The sequence below is a fragment of the Phyllosticta citriasiana genome (genome assembly GCF_038021145.1).
Source record: "Phyllosticta citriasiana strain CBS 120426 chromosome Unknown IWZ02scaffold_1, whole genome shotgun sequence".
Taxonomy (NCBI): Eukaryota; Fungi; Ascomycota; class Dothideomycetes; order Botryosphaeriales; family Phyllostictaceae; genus Phyllosticta; species Phyllosticta citriasiana.
The window spans coordinates 1,747,829-1,775,664 of record NW_027117278.1 but is presented as its reverse complement, the minus strand read 5'-3'; the positions used below and the strand labels follow the sequence as shown (position 1 = coordinate 1,775,664).

The 27,836-nt window shown below is 43.9% G+C and overlaps 4 protein-coding genes and 1 non-coding gene across 5 annotated transcripts; 2 read left to right on the top strand and 3 right to left on the bottom strand.

Annotated features, from left to right (window-relative positions):
* The first annotated feature begins 16,538 nt into the window (after positions 1-16,538).
* Positions 16,539-16,610, top strand: IWZ02DRAFT_t11. The gene has a single exon. It is a non-coding gene; the product is annotated as a tRNA-Met (tRNA).
* A 1,075-nt stretch (positions 16,611-17,685) lies between these two features.
* IWZ02DRAFT_429278 (Rox3 mediator complex subunit-domain-containing protein) lies at positions 17,686-19,115 on the bottom strand (the record flags this gene model as incomplete). The annotated part of the gene is made up of 3 exons (XM_066765978.1): positions 17,686-17,778; positions 17,881-18,576; positions 18,612-19,115. The coding sequence occupies 3 exons, from the start codon at positions 19,113-19,115 to the stop codon at positions 17,686-17,688; spliced, it is 1,293 nt and encodes a 430-aa protein (XP_066627219.1).
* Positions 19,116-19,441: 326 nt separating this feature from the next.
* Positions 19,442-20,947, top strand: IWZ02DRAFT_19541 (restriction endonuclease type II-like protein). Its single transcript, XM_066762490.1, has 3 exons — positions 19,442-19,735; positions 19,796-19,876; positions 19,923-20,947. The coding sequence occupies exons 1-3, from the start codon at positions 19,614-19,616 to the stop codon at positions 20,791-20,793; spliced, it is 1,074 nt and encodes a 357-aa protein (XP_066627218.1). The 5' UTR covers positions 19,442-19,613; the 3' UTR covers positions 20,794-20,947.
* Positions 20,948-21,133: 186 nt separating this feature from the next.
* Positions 21,134-23,108, bottom strand: IWZ02DRAFT_368822 (uncharacterized protein; the record flags this gene model as incomplete). The annotated part of the gene is made up of 3 exons (XM_066764400.1): positions 21,134-21,876; positions 22,256-22,603; positions 23,015-23,108. The coding sequence occupies 3 exons, from the start codon at positions 23,106-23,108 to the stop codon at positions 21,134-21,136; spliced, it is 1,185 nt and encodes a 394-aa protein (XP_066627217.1).
* A 1,747-nt stretch (positions 23,109-24,855) lies between these two features.
* IWZ02DRAFT_19479 (uncharacterized protein) lies at positions 24,856-27,346 on the bottom strand. The gene is made up of 3 exons (XM_066762477.1): positions 27,315-27,346; positions 27,145-27,262; positions 24,856-27,089 (listed from the first exon to the last, which is right to left on the bottom strand). The coding sequence occupies exon 3, from the start codon at positions 27,080-27,082 to the stop codon at positions 25,073-25,075; it is 2,010 nt and encodes a 669-aa protein (XP_066627216.1). The 5' UTR covers positions 27,083-27,089; positions 27,145-27,262; positions 27,315-27,346; the 3' UTR covers positions 24,856-25,072.
* Positions 27,347-27,836: the final 490 nt, after the last annotated feature.

The window sequence follows — 27,836 nt, the reverse complement described above, 5'->3', positions numbered from 1 at the left end:
CTCATTATCCTACCGTACTATAGACGCTAATAATAACTACTTATATAACTTACGTAACCGCGTCGCTAAGCTTAAGAATCCTCCTCCTCTAGTTAACCCTATAGACCCGGCCCCCCCTCCTAATAAGGCTAACTCTACTACCTACCCTAATACTTACCCCGGTAACCCTTACTTTAGTACTACTCTCTATATCCCTCCTATCTTTAGTAACATTAAAGACCTCCTTAGCGTTAAGCTCCGCGGTTACTACTTTTATATCATGTTAGGCTCTAGTTAGGACGACCTTAATAACTCTATCTATAACGTTATTACTACTACTAGTAGTATAATCCTCCCCTTCCCTAACTTTAGTAATACTAAGGACGAAGAGGAGGACTACTTAGGCCTATTCCCTCCTAGATCTATCTAGCATTAGATTATTATAGATGAGGTTATTATTAGTCTTACCCCTCGTAACGCCCTACCTATGCCTAGTTATAACACGCGCTAGATCTTACCTACTAAGCTACGTATACTACTATTAGCATTACTAAGCTACCCTAAGGCTAGCGCCGTTTAATCTACACCCTACCTCTATTCCCTTACCTTAGTATTAATGAGCGCTTTACGGTCTAGTAGGGCTACCTATCACCTAGCCGCATTATTAACTACTACGTCCGCTTATAGTAGATCTACGGTAATAAGCTAGAGCATGATACGTTTATTATTTACTACCCTAATACCTACCTCTTTCCGTCCCTCTCCCTTAGTGATATGATTAAGGCTATAGGCGGCCTTATCCTTAACCGCCCTAGTAGTCTACCTAACTATAAGACCTAGTTCCTTACCTACTCTACTAGTGCTAACATCCTACTATTTAGCTAGCCGCCCGATAAGTATAAGTCTAGCTAGGGTCTCGTCCTCCCTATTAAGTAGTTCTACTACCTAATCTTCATCCGTATTAGAAACCTCCCTAACCCGGGCTATATCCTCTATAAGTGCCCTAGTAATAAGGAGTTCTAGGCCCGCCTTATCTCTCGCAGCTTTACCGATAAGTAAGCTACTATAGTAACCCTAGTAGCTACCTTAGCTCCTACCCTTTCCTTACTATTCCCCTTTTTTTTACATAGTAGATTAGCGTTACATTTAACGGTGTAAAGAGGGGGGTATTATTACGGTTTCTAACCGTTTACATCCTTAGATAGATCCTACGGTTAAAGCGTTAGGCTTAAAGTGCCGATTCTCCGTATATACTTACTTAGATTAGTACTTTAATCCTACCGTCGTAAGACTAGCTTACTATGACTAATTATTACTATTAAAAAGGAGTTAACTTATGTGCCTACGTCTTAATCTCCTAACACTACTCCCCTAAAGACCCTACGGGATATATAGGTTATTATCTAGTAGTAAAGTCTCTTCCTAGACTTTAACCCTCTCTCTATACGAAATAATATTAATAATGCCTTTAAGAATGTAGGTATATCTAGCCTAGTTATATTAATAGTAATACGTATAGAGAAGGGTAACATCCTACTTACTAGCTTACCCTAGTATAACTCTAAATTCCTTACCTCCTATAAAGACCTCTTTACTTACCTATTCCTAGATACTATAGTCTAGAAGAACTAAACCTAGTATAAGGTTATTACCTATAGCATCCCTATTAAAGACCTATGCATGCTTAATATTAGATAATTTATTATAGAAGAGGTCTATACCTTTAATCCTAGCCTTTCTATTATTAGAACTCTATACTAGCTCACTTTAGCTAAAAGGAGGGCTATCTAAAAAGTAGGGTTAGTTATTATAGCCTTCTATATAGTAAAAGAGGTAGAGATAGCTATCTTAAAGCTATTCTATCTTATAGAAGTAAGTATAAGGGTTATAAAACTCCTTAGGATTACTCTAGACATATAGTATATAAAGTATTAAGAATTTAGCTATAGCTCCTCTAGGTATCATAATAGGACTAAATGCTTACTATATACTAGCCCCTATACTATAGAAAAGTATGACTATAAACACTATATAAAGAGAGGCATAATATATACCTATATAGTATTAAAGTATAGTAACTATAACGGCACTTATTACTCCTAGGACCTAAACTATCCCTATTATCTAATAAAGCTATCCCCCTAGTATAAATATTAGGTAACCTTAAAGTTATATAAGTTAACTTAAACTAGAATGCCTAGGCTATAGAAGCGGCACTCTAGGATGCTCTCTAATTAGGCATCTACCTAATATTTATCTAGGAACTTTAGACGATACTATAAGATAATATAGCTAATATATAATTAATCTCTCACCCCTCTATAATATAAATTCTTCTAACCTTCCTATAGGGCTCCCGTCCTTAGATGATGCTCTACCTAAATAAATCCCTTACCTAAGTCTAGGTAAATCCTTATCTAGATATTTTCCCTAGCCTAGACTACCTTACCGTTAATTTAACCTACGGAGAAGATACTATCTATGTAGTTAATATCTATAATGAGGTAGAATAAGGTAACCCATCCTCCCTACGTATAATAGAAAGAGTTATTAAGTATAGCCCCCCTACTATGCTAATAATCTACGTAGGGAACTTTAACGAATACTATCTAATATAGGACCTACTCTCCCCCTAATCTTATAAAGTAGAAGCTCTATACGAATAGATTAAGGAAAACCGCCTTAAACTCTAAAACTAGCCTAGAGCGGGTACCTTCTTTCGTATAGGGATAGAAAGGGAAACGGTTATTAACCTCTCCCTATACACTCTAAGAATTACTACTTAAGTAATTAACTAGTAGTTACGAGAGAACTCCCTATCTAACTATAACGCTATTCTCTTTACTATCGCGTACGACGAGTTTTAGGATATACTAATGCCTCTACTACGGTTTAACGTTAAAAAAGCTAACTAGGCCTAATATAGGTAAATCGTCTAAGAAGAGTTAAATAAGATTACGATTCTACTCGTCTAAGCCCTTCCTAATAGGGCATAACATATACTCTCTAGCGGGACCTTATAAGAGGACCTAGACTAACTTAGACGAAGCCTTATAAAGGTAATAGAGATAGTAGCTAAACGTAGCATCCTACGGGTAATACCTAGATAGTAATAAAAACCCTAGTGTTAGCGGTATTCTATAAAGATAAGTAATATCTTTATTATATACCGTATGGTAGATGGTTTATAGTAGAGAATGTAGTAGATTCTTTACTATAAGAGAACTTCCTTAAAGGACTAACTAGCAGGCTACCTAAGGGTGTTTATATAGAAGAACCTATAGATTCTAGAGAGTTCTATCTCTAGGTAATTAGTAATAGGTTCTTCTATTAATAGAAGACGATTTCTAATTAATCTAGACTAGAAGATTCTAGGCCTTAGTAATGAGACAATCTAGAATAAGGGCTAGAATCTGAAAGAACCCGTAGGAATAAGTTCTTAGTAATAGAAGAGGTCTAGAAGAGTCTAGAACAGTCTAGACTTATTCTTAGGCCTCTAATACTCCCCCTAACTTATTACGCAGGGTAATAGAGAGGAATTTAGTAAAGAGAGCCTTAGTAAGTACCTTAGTTAAGGCGTCTACAGGCATCTCTTTAGTAGAGATATAGGAGAATCTTATAAGATTTTCCTTAACTAGCTGCCTTAAGAAGTAATACCTTATGTCTATATTCTTAGACTTTTTAGTAGCATCTTCCGTAGCAGCTATAGCCGGTATGTTATCCCCTTTAAGGACTATAGGAGTAGGTATAAGGTCTTTATAACCTAACTCTTCTAAAAATCCTTTAATATAAAGGATAACCTTAGCTAGTATACTATAACCTATGTATTCTGCCTCCATAGTAGAAATAGAGACATAGGTTAGTCTACTAGCCTTCTAGGCTATAGGCCCATTAGTAGAGTAAATAATATAAGCTGCTAGAGAATGTCTATTAAGCTCATTCCCTAAGTTAGAGTCGGAGTAGGATTCTAGATTAAAACTAGTACCCTTATAGGTAATAGTATAATCTTTAGTTCCTTTTAGATAGGATAAGACTCTTTTAGCAGCTCTAAGGTGCTCTACTAGAGGGCAGCTTAAATACTAGCTTAAAGAAGCTAGTATATAAGCTATATCAGGCCTAGTATAGACTATAGCATATAGAAGAGAGCCTATTAAAGATCTATACTCTTTAATAAGGTCTTCACTAGCCTGATAGTCCGCGGGTGGTCTAGGAAGCTCCTTATATAAATAAGGAGTCTTAGAAGGCGTAATAGAGCTTAGAGAGAAAGTCTCTAAGACTTTAGAAAGATAGCCTTCCTATAATAAAGATATAGTCTTTTTAGACCTATCCCGGGTGACTTGAATTCCTAAATAATAGGAAATAGGTCCTAGGTCCTTAATAGTAAACCTAGACCTCATTAATTCTTTAAAAGAATTAATAATAGACATATCCTTACTAAAAAGTAGGATATCGTCTACGTATACTAAGACCCATATAAATAAGCCTTCTTTAAAGGTCTTAGTATATAAGCAGGCCTTAGATAGAAGCTGTTTATAGCCGTTCTCTTCTAAGAAGTGGCTAAAACAGGCTGCCCATGCCCTAGGGGCTTATTTTAGGCCATAGAGAGCTTTCTTTAATTTACAGACTTTATTATTAAGCTTAAAGCCTGTAGGTTGATGTACATAGACGTCTTCATTTATTTTCCCATTTAGGAAGGCGGTTTCGACGTCTATATGTACGATTTCTAGGTCTAAATGGGCAGAAAGGCTTAGTAGTAGGCGTAAAACTATAGGTGAGACTGTAGGACTAAAAGTCTCTTTATAGTTTATACTATACTCCTAATTTTGGCCTTACACTACCCATCTAGCCTTATAGCGGGTAATATTTCCCTTATTATCAGTTTTAATCTTATAGACCCATTTGCCTCTAAGAATTTTATTATCCTTAGGGGGGTCTACTAAGATCCAGGTTTAATTCTTAATAAGGGAATTATATTCTTCCCGCATAGCTCTCTGCCAGTCTAGGCTATTAGAAGAATTAATAGCCTGACTATAAGTAGTAGGTTCCCCATTACTATAGAGTAAGTAATAAGAGATATCTTCCTCTATATTACTTAGGCCTTCTATAGTAACATAGCTGCTACTACTAGGGATTCTAACCTCTTTAAAGGTCTCTCTAAGAGGATAAGGTACTTCTTCTATAGGGCTATTAATAGTAGCCTCTATAGTAGTCGATTCCTTAGAGGATTTTTCTCTAAGGCGCTCACTTCTCCTAGGCTCCTCCCTACTAGTATCTATAGTAGTTATAGACCTAGATCTTAGTTTATTAGGAGGGCTAGTTATAGAAGAAGGAAATATAGGATTAGTATAGTCTATATCTTCCTTATCTTCTATACTTTCAGTATAGGGAGAAGGAAATTCATCCTCTTTAAAGGTAACATCCCTAGTGCGTATAATAGCTTGTTTTTCTATATCCCAGCATCTATAAATATGCTCCCCCTCAAAGCCTAATAATATACTAGGCCTAGAGCGTGGAGAATACTTAGAGGATATAGTACGCTTTTCTCTAGGGATGTTTATAAAGACTTTACTTCCGAAAGTCTTTATATAAGAGAGATTTATAGTAGGAGACCTGCCCTTAGCTATATTTAGCCGGGCTAGAGGCGAAATACCCTCTAGGGACTTCTTAGGGGTCCGGTTTAGAATATAAGTGGCGGTTTTAATAGCCTCTAGCCAGAAGGTAAGGGGGACCTTAGAATTTAAGAGAAGGCAACGGGTAATAGTATCTATTAACCCATGTGTCCTCTCTATAAGCCCGTTTTGCTCTGGGCTATAAGGAGAACTCTTTTCTAGAGTTATTCCTTTATTTTCAGCTAGTAAATCTAGCTGAGTTCCCCCATATTCTAGGCTATTATCTAGCCTTAAAGACTGGACTTTACCATGCGGCTCTATAAGTTTAAGATAGTAAACTATCTTATTATAGGCTTCTCCTTTAGTAAATAGGGGGAATACCTATGTAAACCTACTATAATAGTCTATAAAGGCTATATAGTAGGTGTATCCCCCTATTCCCTTAGGAGTAATAGGTCCTACGACATCTAGACCTATCTTCTCATAAGGTTTAGAGACCGCTACTAGTGTAGTAGATATAGTACGCTTAGATTTAGCTAAAGGGCATATAGAACAGTCTATTTTACTACCCTTAACAGGTAGTAGTGCCCTAAGAGCTTCTAAGTTTATATGCCCTAACCTATTATGCCATAGGTTTAAATCTGCTATATATGAGTGATTTATAGCAGATTCTACCTTAGGTAGTATAAATAGGTTATTCTGAAGTAAAACTTCGGCATATATCTGCTCTCTTTTATCTATAAGTCTTAAGTTCTTTATATCTAGATATATACCATGTGTATATAGCCTAGATATAGAGATAAGATTTATAGATAAATCGGGGATATAGAGAGCGTCTAGAAGGGTTAGATTTATCCTTCTATTAGCGTACTTAAAGGTAATAGGTATAGTACCTATTCCTTTAGCATAGATCTCTCCTTTACCTAGTTTTATAGGTAAATTTACTTCTTTTAAAGAAGTAAAGAGATCTTTATGTCTAGACATATGGGCTGTAGCGCCGGTGTCTAGAATCCAGTCATTTAGGCCGGGACCCGCGGTAAAATAAGAGGTATAACCCGTAATGTGTAGGGTATCCTCTAAATCCGTAGGACTACTATTATTTTCTTTACCCTTTAAATTCCTAGCTCTTTTATAGCAGTCCTTTTCTAGATGGCCATTCTTTTTATAATAAGAGCACTTCTTAGTACTCTTATTATTATAAGTAGAGGCGTTCTTTTTAGAAGAAGATTTCCCTTTATTACTAGTTGTAGTAATAAGGGCAGTATTGCTTTCTTCTTCTAGTTCTCGGCGCCGAGACTCTTCTACTAGACGCTCTATAAGATGGTCTAGAGTAGTCTCTTCTTTTAGCCCTAGCTGGGCTACGGCGCTCCATGAAGAATAGCTACTAGGTATATTACTAAAGAATACACCTAGTTTCTGCCTCTCCGTTAAGGCCATCTTAGTCTAAGATAATAGGGTTATCTCATCTAATAGATTAGCCACCTAGGTATTAATATCTCCCGTATCTTTAAGGCTTAGTAGCCTTATAAAGTGTGAGACTTCCTATGAAAGTCCCTTAGATTCACATCTTTTTCTAAGGGCTTCTCCCATAGAACTTACAGTTCTATAATGGGCAATGCTAGAATAAAGTTTAGGATCTATAGAGGTCCTAATGAAAGTCCTTATTCTAGCATTATTAACCTCCTAGGTAGGATCTTCTACTTTAGGTTGAGATTTAGAGTCTAGATGGGCTTTTAGCCCTTCTGCAATCACTATATCATTTATAGTAGATCGCTAAGACTCCCAGTTCTCAGGGCCTTTAAGTTTAGGAATGCTAGGGAATTCTTTTCCCATATTTCCTAGTAGAAGATGTTCCTTTCTTAAGGTATATTAAAGATTTTATACCTTATAGAGGTCTTTAGAGTATAAAACTCTATGTACTTATAGTTTTAAGCAGAAACTATAAGTGTATGAAGTCTCGAAGTTTATTAGGTGCTAATGGGCCTGATGCACCTAATAGAAAGTGGGGAGATTATTAGAGTATCGATGTTTTCTCTAATAACTTAGCCGGGAGTAGAGATATAAGGAATCTGATTTCAGATCCTTGTCCGCCGAGTTTTTCTCTTCAAAACGGTATACTACTTTGCTTACTAAGCAAAGTATTCGGGTCGATGCGGGTCGAAAACGTTTCGAAGTGTCGTGAAGTTTTAGTGTTCCTCGTGCCAAGACACTAGCGGGAACTAGTGCAAACGGGTAACGCTTAGGCCTAATATGGTATAGAGGCCGCGCAGCCACACCTTATATTAACGTAGTTGATAGAAATGTGAGGAAATCTAGAGAAAGGCGGAGAAAGGTAAAGAATAGGTAGCGAATAAGGCTATTCTAGACTACTAGAAGGTTCTAGAATAAAATCCTAGGTAGATATAGGCCCGACGGTCCTAGGAAAAATTCGATAGGCTAAGAGCCTAAGGATAGGGCTTAGGATACTAGTCCTTACCCTAAAAAATGCCTTACTTATATAAATAAGTAGGCTTTCCCTAGACTTCTTTATAAGTTTAGCTTAATAGCTATCCACCGAGATAGTCTTACTAAGCCTTACTTATAAGAGCGGTCTAGTATAGAAAGAATAGTATATTCTTTCTTATAAGTAGGGAAGGAAGTAAAATCCTACTTATAAATTATAAGGCAAGCTATATAGTAATCTATAGATTACTATTAGCCGGGCTCATAACCTGTTAGCGGTATTCTATAAAGATAAGTAATATCTTTATTATATACCGTATGGTAGATGGTTTATAGTAGAGAATGTAGTAGATTCTTTACTATAAGAGAACTTCCTTAAAGGACTAACTAGCAGGCTACCTAAGGGTGTTTATATAGAAGAACCTATAGATTCTAGAGAGTTCTATCTCTAGGTAATTAGTAATAGGTTCTTCTATTAATAGAAGACGATTTCTAATCAATCTAGACTAGAAGATTCTAGGCCTTAGTAATGAGACAATCTAGAATAAGGGCTAGAATCTAAAAGAACCCGTAGGAATAAGTTCTTAGTAATAGAAGAGGTCTAGAAGAGTCTAGAACAGTCTAGACTTATTCTTAGGCCTCTAACAACTACTAGATAATAACATACCGGCATCACCCCTAGGAGAGCTACTAGGCGCCTTATACTTATAAGAAGAGGTCTATAGCTTCATAATAGGGGCTAAAGGGTTACCTAGTAGCACCCTAGACTAGTAGCGAATGCATTACATATAGGGCAATCTAATAGCGGCTAAGGCTAGAAATAAACTAGGTAGCTATAAACCTCATTATACGTAAGATAGGGGGGGGCTATAGTAAAAGTCATATAAAGGTGATAGTTAAAAAAGATAGATAGTAGGCAAGATAAGTAACCCTATTTATACGCCGCCGCTACTAGCTACTAACTCTACACCTATAAGCTAACACCTAGGCGCTTATATATAAGCTATAAGGCTAATAATAAAGTAGATGACTCTATAGGCTTAAATAAAGAAAACCCTATCACTATATGATGATACTTAGGGCTATAACGACACTAATTATAGGCTAGAACACGCCTAATAGCATAACTACACCCTTAGGCTAGATAATAGGTAACGCTACTACTTAACTCTAACTTAGTACCCCTAAGACGGCTACTTACTAATAGTCTAAGAATAGCCCTTTTAGAGGGGGGGATAGTATAATACTATAACTAAGGCGGGGCCTAGAGAACTCTAACTAGGACCTAAAGGGGGCCGTACTAGGACCTAAAGAGGGCCGTGCGTATTAGTAAGGACATATAAACGCCCTAAGAGATGAAACCTAATAAACTAAGGTTTCGTCTAATATCTATACTAAATACATTATTATTATTTACCCTCGATTCGACTCCCTACGGTGCTAAATCTCACATAATCCTTATATATATTATCTAGGATGAGAGGAGGTATAATGCTATAACTAAGGCGGGGCCTAGAGAACTCTAACTAGGACCCGAAGGGGGCCGTACTAGGACCTAAAGAGGGCCGTACGTATTAGTAAGAACATATAAACGCCCTAAGAGACGAAACCTAATAAACTAAGGTTTCGTCTAATATTAATACTAAATATATTATTATTATTTACCCTCGATTTAACTCCCTACGGTGCTAAATCTCACATTCGAAACCTTTAACTACCGCGGCTAGTTAAATTAAAAATAGCTCCTATAACTCATTTAGGAAGTATTAACCTAGAGGCTAGCTCTCTAGCTATTAACTAGCTAGTTAGAGGCTAAGAGGCTACTAACTAGAGGATAGTCCTCCCCCTAGTTAATAAAGACGCTTATATTAAAATCTAGTCCCTAAATAATAGCGAGAGCTAGCTCTTAGCTACTCTAATACTAAATCTACACGTTATGACTATCGACGATAAAATCATAGCACTCTTAGTAACGCTTAATTCCGCGAACGCGGAGGAGCTTACTAACTTATACTAATAGGTTTAGAGGCTTTAGGAGATTAAACGAAGTCTCTTAGGGCTACCTGTTAGCGGTATTCTATAAAGATAAGTAATATCTTTATTATATACCGTATAGTAGATAGTTTATAGTAGAGAATGTAGTAGATTCTTTACTATAAGAGAACTTCCTTAAAGGACTAACTAGCAGGCTACCTAAGGGTGTTTATATAGAAGAACCTATAGATTCTAGAGAGTTCTATCTCTAGGTAATTAGTAATAGGTTCTTCTATTAATAGAAGACGATTTCTAATCAATCTAGACTAGAAGATTCTAGGCCTTAGTAATGAGACAATCTAGAATAAGGGCTAGAATCTAAAAGAACCCGTAGGAATAAGTTCTTAGTAATAGAAGAGGTCTAGAAGAGTCTAGAACAGTCTAGACTTATTCTTAGGCCTCTAACACTCCCCCTAACTTATTACGCAGGGTAATAGAGAGGAATTTAGTAAAGAGAGCCTTAGTAAGTACCTTAGTTAAGGCGTCTATAGGCATCTTATTTAGTAGTAGTAGGTTCCCTATTACTATAGAGTAAGTAATAAGATATATCTTCCTCTATATTACTTAGGCCTTCTATAGTAACATAGCTGCTACTACTAGGGATTCTAACCTCTTTAAAGGTCTCTCTAAGAGGATGAGGTACTTCTTCTATAGGGCTATTAATAGTAGCCTCTATAGTAGTCGATTCCTTAGAGGATTTTTCTCTAAGGCGCTCACTTCTCCTAGGCTCCTCCCTACTAGTATCTATAGTAGTTATAGACCTAGATCTTAGTTTATTAGGAGGGCTAGTTATAGAAGAAGGAAATATAGGATTAGTATAGTCTATATCTTCCTTATCTTCTATACTTTCAGTATAGGGAGAAGGAAATTCATCCTCTTTAAAGGTAACATCCCTAGTGCGTATAATAGCTTGTTTTTCTATATCCCAGCATCTATAAATATGCTCCCCCTTAAAGCCTAATAATATACTAGGCCTAGAGCGTAGAGAATACTTAGAGGATATAGTACGCTTTTCTCTAGGGATATTTATAAAGACTTTACTTCCGAAAGTCTTTATATAAGAGAGATTTATAGTAGGAGACCTGCCCTTAGCTATATTTAGCCGGGCTAGAGGCGAAATACCCTCTAGGGACTTCTTAGGGGTCCGGTTTAGAATATAAGTGGCGGTTTTAATAGCCTCTAGCTAGAAGGTAAGGGGGACCTTAGAATTTAAGAGAAGGTAACGGGTAATAGTATCTATTAACCCATATGTCCTCTCTATAAGCCCGTTTTGCTCTGGGCTATAAGGAGAACTCTTTTCTAGAGTTATTCCTTTATTTTTAGCTAGTAAATCTAGCTAAGTTCCCCTATATTCTAGGCTATTATCTAGCCTTAAAGACTAGACTTTACCATGCGGCTCTATAAGTTTAAGATAGTAAACTATCTTATTATAGGCTTCTCCTTTAGTAAATAGGGGGAATACCTATGTAAACCTACTATAATAGTCTATAAAGGCTATATAGTAGGTGTATCCCCCTATTCCCTTAGGAGTAATAGGTCCTACGACATCTAGACCTATCTTCTCATAAGGTTTAGAGACCGCTACTAGTGTAGTAGATATAGTACGCTTAGATTTAGCTAAAGGGCATATAGAACAGTCTATTTTACTACCCTTAATAGGTAGTAGTGCCCTAAGAGCTTCTAAGATTATATGCCCTAACCTATTATGCTATAGGTTTAAATCTGCTATGTATAAGTGATTTATAGTAGATTCTACCTTAGGTAGTATAAATAGGTTATTCTAAAGTAAAACTTCGGCATATATCTGCTCTCTTTTATCTATAAGTCTTAAGTTCTTTATATCTAGATATATACCATGTGTATATAGCCTAGATATAGAGATAAGATTTATAGGTAAATCGGGGATATAGAGAGCGTCTAGAAGGGTTAGATTTATCCTTCTATTAGCGTACTTAAAGGTAATAGGTATAGTACCTATTCCTTTAGCATAGATCTCTCCTTTACCTAGTTTTATAGGTAAATTTACTTCTTTTAAAGAAGTAAAGAGATCTTTATGTCTAGACATATAGGCTGTAGCGCCGGTGTCTAGAATCTAGTCATTTAGGCCGGGATCCGCGGTAAAATAAGAGGTATAACCCGTAATGTGTAGGGTATCCTCTAAATCCGTAGGACTACTATTATTTTCTTTACCCTTTAAATTCCTAGCTCTTTTATAGCAGTCCTTTTCTAGATGGCTATTGTTAGAGGCCTAAGAATAAGTCTAGACTGTTCTAGACTCTTCTAGACCTCTTCTATTACTAAGAACTTATTCCTACGGGTTCTTTTAGATTCTAGCCCTTATTCTAGATTGTCTCATTACTAAGGCCTAGAATCTTCTAGTCTAGATTGATTAGAAATCGTCTTCTATTAATAGAAGAACCTATTACTAATTACCTAGAGATAGAACTCTCTAGAATCTATAGGTTCTTCTATATAAACACCCTTAGGTAGCCTGCTAGTTAGTCCTCTAAGGAAGTTCTCTTATAGTAAAGAATCTACTACATTCTCTACTATAAACCATCTACCATACGGTATATAATAAAGATATTACTTATCTTTATAGAATACCGCTAACAGCTATTCTTTTTATAATAAGAGCACTTCTTAGTACTCTTATTATTATAAGTAGAGGCGTTCTTTTTAGAAGAAGATTTCCCTTTATTACTAGTTGTAGTAATAAGGGCAGTATTACTTTCTTCTTCTAGTTCTCGGCGCCGAGACTCTTCTACTAGACGCTCTATAAGGTAGTCTAGAGTAGTCTCTTCTTTTAGCCCTAGCTGGGCTACGGCGCTCTATAAAGAATAGCTACTAGGTATATTACTAAAGAATACACCTAGTTTCTGCCTCTCCGTTAAGGCCATCTTAGTCTAAGATAATAGGGTTATCTCATCTAATAGATTAGCCACCTAGGTATTAATATCTCCCGTATCTTTAAGGCTTAGTAGCCTTATAAAGTGTGAGACTTCCTATGAAAGTCCCTTAGATTCGCATCTTTTTCTAAGGGCTTCTCCCATAGAACTTACAGTTCTATAATAGGTAATGCTAGAATAAAGTTTAGGATCTATAGAGGTCCTAATGAAAGTCCTTATTCTAGCATTATTAACCTCCTAGGTAGGATCTTCTACTTTAGGTTAAGATTTAGAGTCTAGATGGGCTTTTAGCCCTTCTATAATCACTATATCATTTATAGTAGATCGCTAAGACTCCTAGTTCTCAGGGCCTTTAAGTTTAGGAATGCTAGGGAATTCTTTTCCCATATTTCCTAGTAGAAGATGTTCCTTTCTTAAGGTATATTAAAGATTTTATACCTTATAGAGGTCTTTAGAGTATAAAACTCTATGTACTTATAGTTTTAAGCGGAAACTATAAGTGTATGAAGTCTCGAAGTTTATTAGGTGCTAATAGGCCTGATGCACCTAATAGAAAGTAGGGAGATTATTAGAGTATCGATGTTTTCTCTAATAACTTAGCCGGGAGTAGAGATATAAAGAATCTGATTTCAGATCCTTGTCCGCCGAGTTTTTCTCTTCAAAACGGTATACTACTTTGCTTACTAAGCAAAGTATTCGGGTCGATGCGGGTCGAAAACGTTTCGAAGTGTCGTGAAGTTTTAGTGTTCCTCGTGCCAAGACACTAGCGGGAACTAGTGTAAACGGGTAACGCTTAGGCCTAATATAGTATAGAGGCCGCGCAGCCACACCTTATATTAACGTAGTTGATAGAAATGTAAGGAAATCCGGAGAAAGGCGGAGAAAGGTAAAGAATAGGTAGCGAATAAGGTTATTCTAGACTACTAGAAGGTTCTAGAATAAAATCCTAGGCAGATATAGGCCTGACGGTCCTAGGAAAAATTCGATAGGCTAAGAGCCTAAGGATAGGGCTTAGGATACTAGTCCTTACCCTAAAAAATACCTTACTTATATAAATAAGTAGGCTTTCCCTAGACTTCTTTATAAGTTTAGCTTAATAGCTATCCACCGAGATAGTCTTACTAAGCCTTACTTATAAGAGCGGTCTAGTATAGAAAGAATAGTATATTCTTTCTTATAAGTAGGGAAGGAAGTAAAATCCTACTTATAAATTATAAGGCAAGCTATATAGTAATCTATAGATTACTATTAGCCGGGCTCATAACCTATTAGCGGTATTCTATAAAGATAAGTAATATCTTTATTATATACCGTATAGTAGATGGTTTATAGTAGAGAATGTAGTAGATTCTTTACTATAAGAGAACTTCCTTAAAGGACTAACTAGTAGGCTACCTAAGGGTGTTTATATAGAAGAACCTATAGATTCTAGAGAGTTCTATCTCTAGGTAATTAGTAATAGGTTCTTCTATTAATAGAAGACGATTTCTAATTAATCTAGACTAGAAGATTCTAGGCCTTAGTAATAAGACAATCTAGAATAAGGGCTAGAATCTGAAAGAACCTATAGAAATAAGTTCTTAGTAATAGAAGAGGTCTAGAAGAGTCTAGAATAGTCTAGACTTATTCTTAGGCCTCTAACATATATACGATGGAGAACTAGAGGCACTTATAAGGGCTATAGAGTTAGCTGCCTAGAAATAGCTAGGACGACGGATTATAGTATATATAGATAACTAAGCTATACTATACCGCCTCTAAACCCCGTCTAACCTACTAGGTTAAGGACTATAACTTTAAGCTATAGATGTAGGCCACTTAATTATGGCTAGATAAGGTAGTCTTACCTTCTTATAGGCCCTAGGCTATATAGGGATTAGAGGAAACCTATAAGTAGACACCCTTATAAAGGAGGCTGCTAAGCTAACCCTAGAGAATAACTACTTAAGTACTACCCTCCTTAGGATGCGTGTACGATAAAGAACTATAGTAGAATAGATAGTATATACTATATAATACTAGGAAGCATAGATAACACTATCCTAGGGGTTATACGTACGTAACTTCCTATCTATACTAAGGACGTCTATCTAACTCCCTAAGTATAGATAACTAGAAGTATTAGCCTACTTCTAATTAAAACTAAACTATAGCTACTTTAAAGCCTACCTATTACGGTTTAGTAAGATAGCCTAGGATAACTATAGCTATAATAATACCGCCTAATAAATACTATAACATCTTATTAGTAACTACCTACTCTATAGCTCTACTAGGAAAGAAGTAATATAGGAAGCACTTTAGGTATATGATAATAATAGTAGGAATATAGCCTCTATACCCTATAGAGAGCTATTCTAAGGAGACGTCGGTTAATAATTCATACTTAAATTTATATATTAGATGAAGGTTTCTACTAGGGCATAGTACATATAAAGAGTAGACTAAGGGAAAAGAAGAGTAAAAAGAAGAAGAGAGAATCCATTCTAAGCTCTATTAGTAGAGTGAATAATAAGCTCTATAATCCCTCTACTTATAGTTCCTATAGGCACTACCCTAGAACCTCTCTAACTAAAGATAATCTAGGAAGGGACCCCTTTATCCATAATCTACCTAATACCCTCTAGGCTTATATCCCTCCTCTACCTTATATAGAGCCTCTACTAAGACCCTAGCCCTCTAGATTAGGAAGGCGTTAACATAACTTAGATAACTACTCCGTAACTACTCTAGCTAAACCCTCCTACTCCTAATAATAATTAGATGACTATTTAGCGGTAAGGTAAGGGCTTAACGCTATTTATCTATATAGCATACCTAGGCTAGGGCGGTGTATAGAGCCCTATTATTAGTAATAATGTTAACGTGCGGTCGTCTAATAGCGGTAACTAGGCTAGATTAAATTATAAGTAATATTAATATAGATTAAACCTAGGTTCTTAAGCATTCTTTATTTTCTATAATAAGTATTAGCTAACTATGCTAGTTAGCTAGAAGATAGACGCTACTAGTTAAAAACCTTACCCGCTTTTTTTACCTTTATAGGTGCTAAGAAAGGTATTATATAATGCTAACTAAGAACGGTACTATTAGGGATAGTACTAGAACGCTATAGTAGAGCGTATATATAATCTACCTTACCTACTACCCTATACTATATTTACTTTTCTACGTATGCCTTCTCCCTATCCCCCTTCCTTTCCTTACTCTTACTCTATGCTACCTATCTACTTAGATAATAGTAGGAAGGCTAGTCCTTAGCCCCCCCTTACCTAAAAAGAGCCTAGATAAACTATCTATCTATACCTACCCTATACTAACATTATACTAAGAATTACGCCTCGTTATATAAGATCCTTTAGCCGGGTATCCCTACTTACCTTATAAACGTACGTAGGATTCCCTATAGATAGCTCTATCTTAGATAGCCTATAGCTCTAGTAAGACGTAAAATAATTAATTAATTAATTAATCAATTAATCAATCAATCAATCAATCAATCAGTGCAAAGCTGATAAAAAATTGCACTTTATATTTTGCATTTACACAATCATTTTCAACATTAAGCTGAATGGCGCAGCGGAAGCGCGCCGGGCTCATAACCCGGAGGACAGTGGATCGAAACCACTTTCAGCTAACAAACGATCATCTTTTTGCGCTTTTGCAGACCGGCGTTCGAGTCGCAGCCCGAGAGCTTCGCGAATGCCACGCTCGGCTTTTCCTTTTTTTTTTTTTTTCCTGTGTTCCGTTGTTGCTCATCATGATGACATCAGTCATCAAAGCCGCACCGAACGCCACGTGCGGGCCCTTGTGCTCTCTAACGAGGCTCGTGCTTTCGCCTGATGCTCGTCTCACGCAGGACCATGTGATGCGATGTTGTGCAACGTCGAGCGCTCAAGGAAACTGACGTCTCCAGGCACCGAGGCAATCTTGATCGATGCACCTAAACATCACTGACATGCCAAGCCTACGCAGGAGACTCATGATTTCGATATATATATTTGGACTTCTGCTCAGCTCTACCGCAAGCCCGTCTGCTCCAAACAACAGCGAAGGCTGCGAGAAAACTGGCATCGAGAACTGGAAACCTTGAAACGAAGGCCTCGTAACCAGAGAAGAGGCTTCGCAGAGCGTTGCCGCAAAACAGACATGAAGATGACGCCTCCATCTAATCGTCTGCGCGCTTGCCGTACGAGTGGCAGCGGCTATGGAAATAAGCAGCGGGGAGAAGAGAAAAAACGCACTGGAACCCACATTAAATCAAGACCCGACTTTTTCAGAGTTCCATCGGGTGGTTGGAAACGCCTCAACGCCTTGCCCCCAAGAACCCAGTTTGTTTGTGCTCCTTCAGTTGAAATGCATGCCGTGGGGTGTTCAATACGCTCAAAGCGGGTATACGTAAAATGGACAAATGAATGCGAACAATTTGAGCTCCGTCGTCGCACTGTCAATGCTCGGGAGTCTTTTTTTGTTTTTCTTCCCTTTTTTTTTCCTTTCTTTTTTTTCAGTGGACATTGGCAACAAGTTGCAAAGTCCTTGGCAGATGTGTCCCTGTCTATCAAGACCGCAAATCGTGGTGACGAAACCATCCAAACAAGATTGCTCCCCATGCCGTCGCACGCTCGAAAGAGCAAGCGCCCAGGTGTAGAGCCATGCCGAATGGTGATGTACCAAAGCGATTGCTGGTGGTGCCCGATGAATCAAGGTTCTCATCATTGCCTTACGCCAACCATGCCGACGTTGTAGCCAACGTTGGAACTTCCACGGCGTTCGTTGAACCCGAGAGGACTGCCAGCAGTAAAGTCCTGGGATCCCCAATGGTGGTTAGTTTGAGATCCAGGTGGTAGATAGTGGCGCCAAAAAAAAAAAATTGAGAGCGAGAAACAAGGAACTTGGACGCCTCATACCTTTCGACGCTTCTTCTTGTTGGCATTGCCACGGCCATCGTCTTCAGCGCCCGTTGACTCGGCCAAATCGTCGTCTGCAAATCCCTCGCCATAACCTTTGAAGCTTGACTCGACGTAGCTGCGCTTTTTGCCAATGCGTTCAGGACGAATAACTCCAGGCTTGGCTGCGCCTGAAGGCCTTAAGGCTGGAGAGGATGTGGCCGAATTTCGGCCCGGCATGGAGCCTTGGCCAATTCGAGCTTTTTTCGCAGCATTGTCCAGCAATTCACCACCAGGTCGCTTGAGAGCCGTCTCGTCTGTACCAATGCGTGATTTCCATTTGGTCTCCTCGCTCGCAGGCAGCTTTCCAGGCGTCATCTTGAGGGCCTTGTTGAGTTTGTCCATTAAAGGGTTCACTCCACGCTCAAGTTCCTTGCCGTGGACTCTTTGAGCATGCCATTCATCGTCAGGCATCTGCACGAGCGACAGCAGTTGATCTTCTCGTGCCTCCGGCTTGCTCTTGCCACCCGAAAGTTTGAACTCTTTGACGTAACCCTCGTAAGATTTGCGGAGCTTGTGCAGCTTCTCGCCAGTCTGAAGGTCGAACCGAGCAACACTCTTAGTGATGTCGTCTAGGCGGTAGAGCGACACCAGGTTCTGCGAGACATGAGGCCGCGAATATGAGTACGCTACCCGCGAGCCACTGTTAACAAACGTCTGGGCAAATTACAGCACTACAGCAACGTGGGGACCTTACGAGTCTCGCTGAGCTTGTAGAAGCCGGTACCAGCAGTTAGCTGGCCCGAGCCAACACCATCGCTCGTGGATGAGCCCGTGCCTGTCCGATCGTGACCTGTGTGCCGGTGATCGCTGTCGCCGCCAGAGGCGACATGACGCTGTGAATCGCTTTCCTCAATTTCCATCCTGTCATCTGTCTGGCGCGACTCGCCATCTTCATTCTTGGAAGCAAACGAAACGCCGACTGTGCTCGACGGCGTCAGAAAGACGTTGTTGAAGGAGGCCGCACCGGGCTGCTGGGTCGACTGCGACATGGTTGCCGACGAAGGAGGCGTCAAGCCTTGGTCCTTTGCTGTTGTAGAGGCGGTTGAATCATGAGACTGGCTCTGGCTGAAGGAAGACATGTAAGGTGGTGACGTCGGTGTGTTTGGCTGCTGGTTCAGGGTCGTCGTCGACGGCTGCTCTGACCTGGCGAGGTGGTAAGGAGGTGAGGTAGGCAAAAAGGACGACTCGGACATGGACGCGCGGGTCGCAAAGGGCGGAGGATGGGTGTTGCAGAGCGCGGGTGGCAGAGGGGTCGGCGTGTAGGGCGGCGACACAGCCCACGGTGTCGCGACTCTTTATTTCATCGGCCGGAGGACTCGCGTCGAGTGGATTCACAAGGTGGAGCGAGAGACGGGGAGATGGGTGACGTTGTCTGGTGGTGGTGGTGGTGGTGGTGGTGGTGGTGGTGAAAGGCGGGAGAGGGCAGGGCGTGGTTGGCGGCGGAGAAGGACTCTGGGCTGGCGCTGGCTCTGGCTCTCTGGGCTCATCCGGGCTGGGCGTCCCGGCCTTGGCCCGTTCCCTTGTCCACCACCTGCACCGCCTGCACCACGCACCAGGGCATCCACCATCTCCCATCCCGCGCGACAACACTCCCGCCAGGTCCCAAAACCCTGCAGCTCATTCCAACGCGCAGGGGTCTCCGGATCATCCGACAACGTCCATGCCAAGCTGCAACATTACCTCCTCCGCAAATGGCCCATGAACCCCCCCGAGTCCAGCAGCCCAAGCCTCAGGCCTTGCCTTCGCGCAACACCTCGTCCTCCATTCTAGTGTCGCCCAGGCAGAGAGGCAATCCGATCCTCAACAGTATTCGGTAGGCTGCCTTCCAAGCTCTCAACTCCGAGATCAAGTCTACTTAACATATTCAACACAGCGCTGTCCCGTGGGAGTATTCGGACATCGTTCCGGACTATACCGTGGGGGCCACGACATGTGCTTTATTTCTCTCTCTCAAGTACGACGCCACGAGCAACGCGACGCTGTGATACTAAGGCCAGCAGATACCACCGGCTACACCCCGAGTACATTTATTCTCGAATCAAGGCCTTGGCCGGCAAGTACAATTTGCGCATCCTGCTCGTCATGGTCGACATTGAGAATCATGAAGAAGTCCTGAGAGAACTGTCCAAGACATCCCTGATCAACAATGTCACCATTATGCTCTGCTGGAGCGCCCAAGAAGCCGGCCGCTACTTGGAGCTCTACAAGACCTATGAGCACGCTGCCCCGACAAGCATCCGCGCCCACCAAGCGACCAACTATTCGGAAAAGCTGGTTGAATTCATCACGACCCCCCGGAGCATCAACAAGACAGATGCCGTGAGCCTCGTCTCCAATTTCGGAAGCCTGAGGACTGCCATCAATGCCCACCCCGAAGAAGTCGCCTTGGTCGCGGGCTGGGGTGACAAAAAAGTCCAACGCTGGTGTAACTCTGTCCGCGAACCGTTCAGGAACCCCAAAGCCAGTAAAAAGACCAAAGCCAACGACGCCATGCCTCTAAATCCCGCGCGACAAATTCAGAATGATTCACCAGATCCGCGCGTCGCAGCTCGTCTCGGAATTGCATCGCAAGTGCCATTGGAAAGCGAATCGACGACTGCTGCGCGCGCATCGAGACAGGCTTCCGAGCGGCCTGCCACCGCTGCAGCTGCGTCCAACGACATCGTCGACCCCGGTGAGGACGAGGAAGAGGCTTTGCTCGAGGCTCAATATGGTGTGGCGCCCAAGCCAAGCGCTCCAACTACCAAGCCTAGCGCCCCAAGCAACATGGCTGTCCCTAGCAACGGCGGCAGACCCAACAACAAGAGAAAGGCGGACGAGCCGCTCAGCGAAGGCATTGAGGCCGCGCTGGCCAAGCTGAGAAATCAGTGATGAGATGCATTGAATTCGCAAAATGCCAATAACCTACAAAACCTTGCCCGCCCTGGGATATCAAATAATGACGCCGCCAACGCAAACGCTCAAGCCTGGAATTCCAATCAAAATTGAATGAAGGAGGTCTGGAAGCAAAAGTCGTGGCACGTCTAGTGCCAATTTGAAGGGCAGATGGGGAGCATGAGCACTCTTCAACAAACAGCTGACAGGAAGCAATTTGAGGTACCCTTGGGTAGAATACTCGGGAGCATTCATGAGCATCCAGGCATATATAGGAGCATTTGAGTCTCAATCCGCGGAAGCTCATGGACCTGTGTGCCCATCAAGGCTTACACGCTCAGACACTTAGCGCCAGGTTATCAATCGCCAGTCGGAGCTGCTCGACACTCTTGACACAGAGCCTGCTCTCCGGCTGCATCTGGTCTATGTGGGCCGCGTGTTCCCCAAACATCTTTTGCCGCATCCGATGCAACTCGGGATCTTCATGCCACCTGCGCTGCCTATTCTCGAGGCTCACCACGGCACCGTATAACGTCCGTTCTCCTGGGTATTGCGGCGATCCCACGATCTGGTCTCTGAGCGCCTTGCGCACGAAAGTCCGCCAGTCCGGCCCGCTCAGCTCCATGTTGAAGCGTGCAGGACAGTCGGGCGTGCCTGTGTGCATGTGCATTGGCATCTCGGCATCTGCCATTGCCAACGCTTTTGTTGCACCAATGGCTTCGACGCGGGCTGCCTCGGCGTCGATGGCAGCTAGTGCTGCGCGTAGGCTTTCGACGACGCTGAGGAGGAGGCTGATGAGCATGTGGAGGTTCTGAGTTGCGGTGACGGGCCGCTTTGGACATTGCGGGCACGGAATGACTGCAGCGATGGTGTTGATGGCAGAGCGAAGCGTGGGCAGGACGAATGGGAACTCGTGGCTAGAGAGCGAGTGCAGCGATGTCAGAGCGAGGTACATGCTGGACAGGCAAGCGCACTGCGGCTGCAGCGGCGGCGCAATGAGAGGCTGTTCGTGATGTAGCGCGGGCAAGGGCGGCGTGTGGTATGAAGAACCGTCTATCGACAAGTCTGTCGTCGCACGCCCTGTCAGCAAGACGTCTCCAATCCATCAAGAAAATGTACTCACTTCTCGAACATGTCCCAGATCCACCAGCGCTTGTGCCTTCGTGCGAAAACTGCCCGCTGTGACTATGGCTCAGACTCTGCTCGAACGGCGTCCCCCGGCGGCCCCCCTCGGCTGTCCCCCCTCCAGCGTCATCGTCGCCAAAGACCCCAAGAATCGGATCTAGCGAGAAGCTGGGCTCCAGCTCGAACACGTTGCCGAACCCAGTCATGCCTTCTCCTCCCCCGGCTGCTTCTGCTGCTACCGCCGCGTCCGTGTTGAAGCTGAAGCCCTCAAATCCAGAGTACATCATAGCGCCGGCGCTGCTGCTTGCCTGGACGCCGCTGTCAAAGCCTCCACCCGCTGACAGCACCTCAAGATCCTGCTGGCTGACTGCGGATGGTGTTGACGTATAGGAGGAGCCATGATAACCGTTGCCGAGGGTGGCCATGTGCCCCATGGCGTTGGGCGAGGCAGTGACGGCGGCAGCAGCGGCATCGTTGACCATGAGGTGATTGTTACTACTGCTGGCGCTGCCGCCGTAATGGTGATGCGCGGTTGATGGAAGCTGGATTGAGGAAGGCTCGTCTCTTCGCCGTTTGCGCGGCCGGCCCATCTGCTTCTGTGGCGAGTAGATGCAGGTGATGTTTTCGCGGACGCAGCGCCCGCAGCGCGGCTTGTCGCCCGAGCATTTGAGCTTGCGATTACCTGGGTATTGGGCGTCAGCGAGGAAAAACAAAGGTGTTGAGGGCAGATGTGACGAGGAAAAGAGTAGGTTTGATGGTGGAGGCGGGGGTTCTCAGAACTGCCGTCACAAGCATACCCAAAGCAGAAGGTATGACCGAAAAGGTAGCGATCAACTCCGAGGGTCAATGAAATGGAAATGGTGAAGGTGGGAAAAGCGAGACGTAGATGATATCCCATAGTCTCTCGGAGAATTAAGAGGGGATCAGCATCGGAATCCTTGGAGATGCTTTCCGTCGCGAAACACCTCGGACTACCATTCAACCCGACGCTCTAGATCGTTGCAGAATGCTCATGTTCCACTGGCAGACAGACACAGCCTCGAAATTGCGTGCAGAACTGGGATGGTGGTAGAAGAAAAGGGTCAACACTTACGGCACTCGTCGCAGGCAGCATGCCGCTTGACGTCTGGCTGCTGGAGGCTGTTGGGCTGGCTGATAGCGAGCTGCCGTGCTTCTTCGACCTGCATCCTGCCCGTTGTCTGTCCCTTGCTCTTGCTGGCTGCGCGCTAGCTGGGCTGATTCCTCGTGCTCGCGTCCTTCTCAGCTCGCCAAAAACTTCCGGAGATTTGAACGCTACGCACAGCCAAAGTGACTGAATGACAGTCTCAAAGAAGGATCCTGGTCGGTTGTTGTCCGCTTGTCCGTCTGGGTTGGTTGGTTTACCCAGCGGCCTCCTGCTACTGCTGGTCTCGGTTCGGTCCTTGCTCGCGGCTACTACCACCCCAGTCGATTCCCCAAAAGCAAAAACCACGTCACCTCGTCCTGATGGGGCGTCTCCTATCGCCTGACCTCCCACTCCCTCGAAACAAAAAAGAACTCTAAACGCCGAAGACGGGCTCTCGGAAGTCTTGCTTAGCGGACCTGGCACCTCGCAAGTGATAAAAGATATGGTCACTGCTCAGGAAAAAAAAGCAAAGATGGGTGATCCTTGGTCGAGATGATGGCGCAGATCTCTGTCGATCAACAAGGCCCAGGGGCGTCTGATCGCAGCTCCGATATTACCGAAAAAGGAAAGAGGCCCACAGGACAGAAGAACAAAACGGGCGGGGATTCAAGGTGTGACACGGTATTTGTCGAGTTCTGAAGCCAGGGAAGAGGGACAAAGACTATGCAAGCAAACCCAGGCCGAACAAGCGAGCACCTGACTTTGGCCTCGGCAATAGAAAGCAAAAAATTTGGAAAGAAATGAAATTAAGAGGGAAACAGCAGCGAGAAACCCAAAAAAAAAAAATAGAAGACGCCCGCAGATCAGTAGAGAATGCGGGATATGGCGGGAGAAGGAATCGGGCAGAGTAGGGTCAGATAGGATAAGGATGATGGATGGGATGTGGTGGTGCTAATGTGGTTCTAGAAGTACGACCCTCCCTGCTGACCTGGAGCTAACTAGGACCAAAGCGGCAACGGGCTTCTCAGGGACTGAGAACAATCAACAAGGTAAAACCAAACAACACAGGCGCCCGCGCGCCCGGCCGCCCGTTGACAGTCGCGCGCGCGCGCGCGCGTGTGTGTGTGCGCGTCGTGTGGCGCCGGCCAGCGGCTCAAGGCAAGGCAAAGCGAGGCAGGGTCTGGCTCAGAGATGAACCGAAGGGGGAGGCGGTCGTCGTGGCGGGCTTGTTGTTGGCTTGAAGTGCCACAGCTTGTGCGTGCATCGTCTACAGTCTTGTAACAACGATGGCGCAACACCAGAAGTCGCTCGTGCTTGTTGACGACGACGACGATGATGAGGATGAGGTGAGGGCAGTGATTCAGCCCCCGATCTAGCCAGCCTCTTCTACCTACCTGCTGAAAACCTCCCTGCTCACGTCGTTGGCCCCAAGCACGCAAAGCGTAAGCCCGTCTATCCGCCCTTGATTCCGCCGCGGAGCTTGGCCTGAAGGGTTTCTGACATGTTGGCGCCCTGCCACGATCCGTCGTCTTTCGCCTGCCTCTGTGACCCTTGACCTGGCTCCGCTGCGGTCCCTGTTGGCTGGTCGTCCGGTGAAAAAGAAGCCGCCCATCTCTCCCGCTGCTCGACGCCTAGAACCAGGTCACGGGCGGGACGAGACTAGTGTTTTCAGCGCGCAGCCGGATTAGCTTGCTGTTGGTTGTGGTTGACGTGCGGGATGGGCATAAGCTGCGGTCGACGCTAGACGCAATAGGGCTTGATATGCTGTTAATCTTAGCTGTACACCATGCGGGTGGGATGCGGACCCCGCCGCGCACCTGGCTGGGTAATCAAGAGCCATCGTGGTGTTTCAATCAGGGGCAAGTTTTTGGTTCGAAACATCTCCATGCTCTCTGTTGAGCATTAGTCTATCCACTTGTAACCGCCCAACCGTGCCTTTGTCTGTAGAGTCTCCCGACCATTGCCATCGATCACCAAGGCGATATATTTTTGGCCCCAGTCTGGGGGCATCGAAGCCACCAGGACCAAAAACTTTCGACGACAGCCTCACATGTGCTGCTGACCGTTGTCCTTCGCTACTTGAGCGAACCAAACCTGCATCTGGCCCTTGAGTTGCTCGCCTTTGGCCCTGCCCAATTCCAGCATCGCCTGATACGCCTCCCTGCGACGTTTCTCCTGGAACTCCTCCTCTCTCTTCTTCAATGCAGCATGGTACTTCTCAGGATCAAACACCGTGACCGGCTGGACCCATCGCCATTGCTGGAAAACGCGAACTTCTCCGTTGGGCAGCTGGTACGGCGTGGGGACCTCAGTAAAGATGGGCATGCCTTCTAGTCGCGCTCCATCGAGAGGAGGAAACGCCTCATTGCGAAATCGGGCTACGCCCCCCATGTTGCGAAGCATGAAGCTCTTTTCACGATGTTTGCGAGGGCTCCACTCGTACTCATCAACGATCTGATTCTTGAACTCATTGGCCTTTTCGATGTCGATGGGAGGTGGGCGTGAAAGAGCAGAAACAGTGGATGATCGTGGTAAAGTGGCGTTTGGGTGGCTTTCAGGAACTGCAGTGAGAGCGGAGGACTGTGGAATCGTGCCGCCGGTCTTGCGAGTGCGGAAGCTTTTATGATCATAATGATCCAAATTCGTAGCGCTGCATTCGCTGTCCAGATCAGACAGGAGAGGGTCGGGTTCGTCGAGCGGATCGTCGGCTTGCTCGGGACCGTGTGGGTGCGTAAACCTCAGGTTGCTTGTCAGGGACGCGTCGTTCTCGTTTCGGACCTGCTGCACCTGTGTATTCATCGGCATGCGTCTTTTGAGACAGCGTTGATGCTGGATAGTAGTGGGCTTACGAAGATGCTCATCAAGGTACGCAAAGCCGCGTAGACCCCCACCTGCTTTCTCGTACTCCTGCTCAACAAAACTTTCCTGGGTCGGGAGATGCTTCGGAAGCTCAATGGAAGGAGGTGAGACTTGAGCCGAGAGCTCCTCTTCAATCAATGGCTCTTGAGACACGACGAACTGCTTTTGCGTCGAAGGCACCTCTTGGGCTTTTCCTGGAACACCCTCTCGTATCGGCCGGGTAGCACCATCCCAGCTGCGACGCTTCATTATCTTGCCTAGGTGGTCGACCATCTTGGCCGCTTCTTCAAAGTCGTCATCATCCATTCCTTCCTTGGCATGGTAAACTGCACGAATAGTCTGACGAGCAAGGCGACGCGCGTATTGAAAGTCGTGGAGGCAGTCCCAGATAAAGGCGCAATGCTCGATCGCAACCGAAAGACGCAATGGGTGGGATCCAGGTAATAGAGTCGTTGCTGCTTTATCGGCACTGACAAAGTGGCTCTCTGTCATAGGTAGGAAATTCATTGGAGGAAACAAAAAGGCGGATGGCTGGGGCGGGATGGTAGGACCTCCTAGTCCGGGTGGTGGTGCTGGGCTACTGACGGCGCTGCCCGGCCTATTGTTAGCATATGGGTTGGTGATGAAGGATGCATCGGAAGTAGCAGAGGCTACTGGATCGCGAAGTGTGGGAGTCCGAGCTCGACTGCCGTTCTTGGATTTTCCCTGATTTGCTTTGGGCGAAAACTTCTCGCTCACGATGGAGCTTTTGCTGTTGTTGTGCCGGTGACTTGGACCCAATACACCAGCGGTGGTGTCTCCCCGGGACGCGGTAGATGACCTGGGTGGAGGAACTTGTGAGACGGGCGGCTGGTTGTGGAATAGAGACAGCAGATGGTAGAGGGAAGCGCGCAACTTGGCCGTCAGCACAGTCGCCTCTGCTCCGAGCTGTCCGTTCATGGTATGCGGCAAAATCTTGTTTTCGAGAATTTCGAGACCTTCGCGAACCAGCCAGATAATGTGCTGGTAGTAGGTCAATGACGGTGTGTCCCTGGTGAGGTCTAGGCGTCGCATCTTCCTAGCTTTGAGCACACGGGCAGAGAGCATCTGTGAAAGCCCGAGGACCTGAAAGAAAGGGCCAGACACGGTCGGATGCGTCGCAGAGGTCAAGTGCGCAATGTGCGCTAGATATTTCTGATCAATGTCGGAGGCTGCCATTATGAGGCTGTGAAGTTTAGCACGAATGCGCTCAATGCCATGGAGACTCAAGGAAAACGTACGGTTCGAGGCTTTTTCAAGTGAAAAGTACAGAGGACAGTTCCCGATCTCGTATTGCCAAGTAAATAGTCAAGGGAATCGCCCTTGCGTCCTTGAAGCAGCGAATCTCTTTGCAGTCTTCTACTCAAGGCAAATCAGTAGTTGATTAGCGAGAGGAGCGCGAGATACTGACCTTTGGCGATAGCAACAGCAGCCGGTCCAAAGTCTTCTGAGGTTGTGAGCAGGCGTGCTCGACTTGAATCTTTCAAGTCAGTGAAAGGCCTTGAGAGCCCCCTGGGGCCCTGTTGCTGATTTTGGTACACAATCCGCGCGCTCTCTTCGTGAACGAATGGGTCAATAAAGTCCCGTAGACGTGGAGGTCATGTGGTGGTTTGTTCAGACGCGTCTCTCTCGAAGACGTAGGAAAAACCCGAGATGGTCCGAGCGCCTTTCACAACAATGGGGTGTGAAGTGTGAAGCCGCCGCGTACGTAATCTCTTTTTCTTCCCACTGCTTCCAAGGAACAAGATTATTTGGCTTGCCACGTGCGAGCAGGGAAAATTTGAAAGGGGAAGAGGAAGCGCAACACAAAAGAGCTTCTCACAAGATGAAGGTTGCCCACTGCAACGAAGTACAAGCGGAAGAAGAGATGCTGACAATGACCAGTAAAGCGAAACTCGGACGAAGACGAGACGGCGAAGCTGTTGACAAAAAT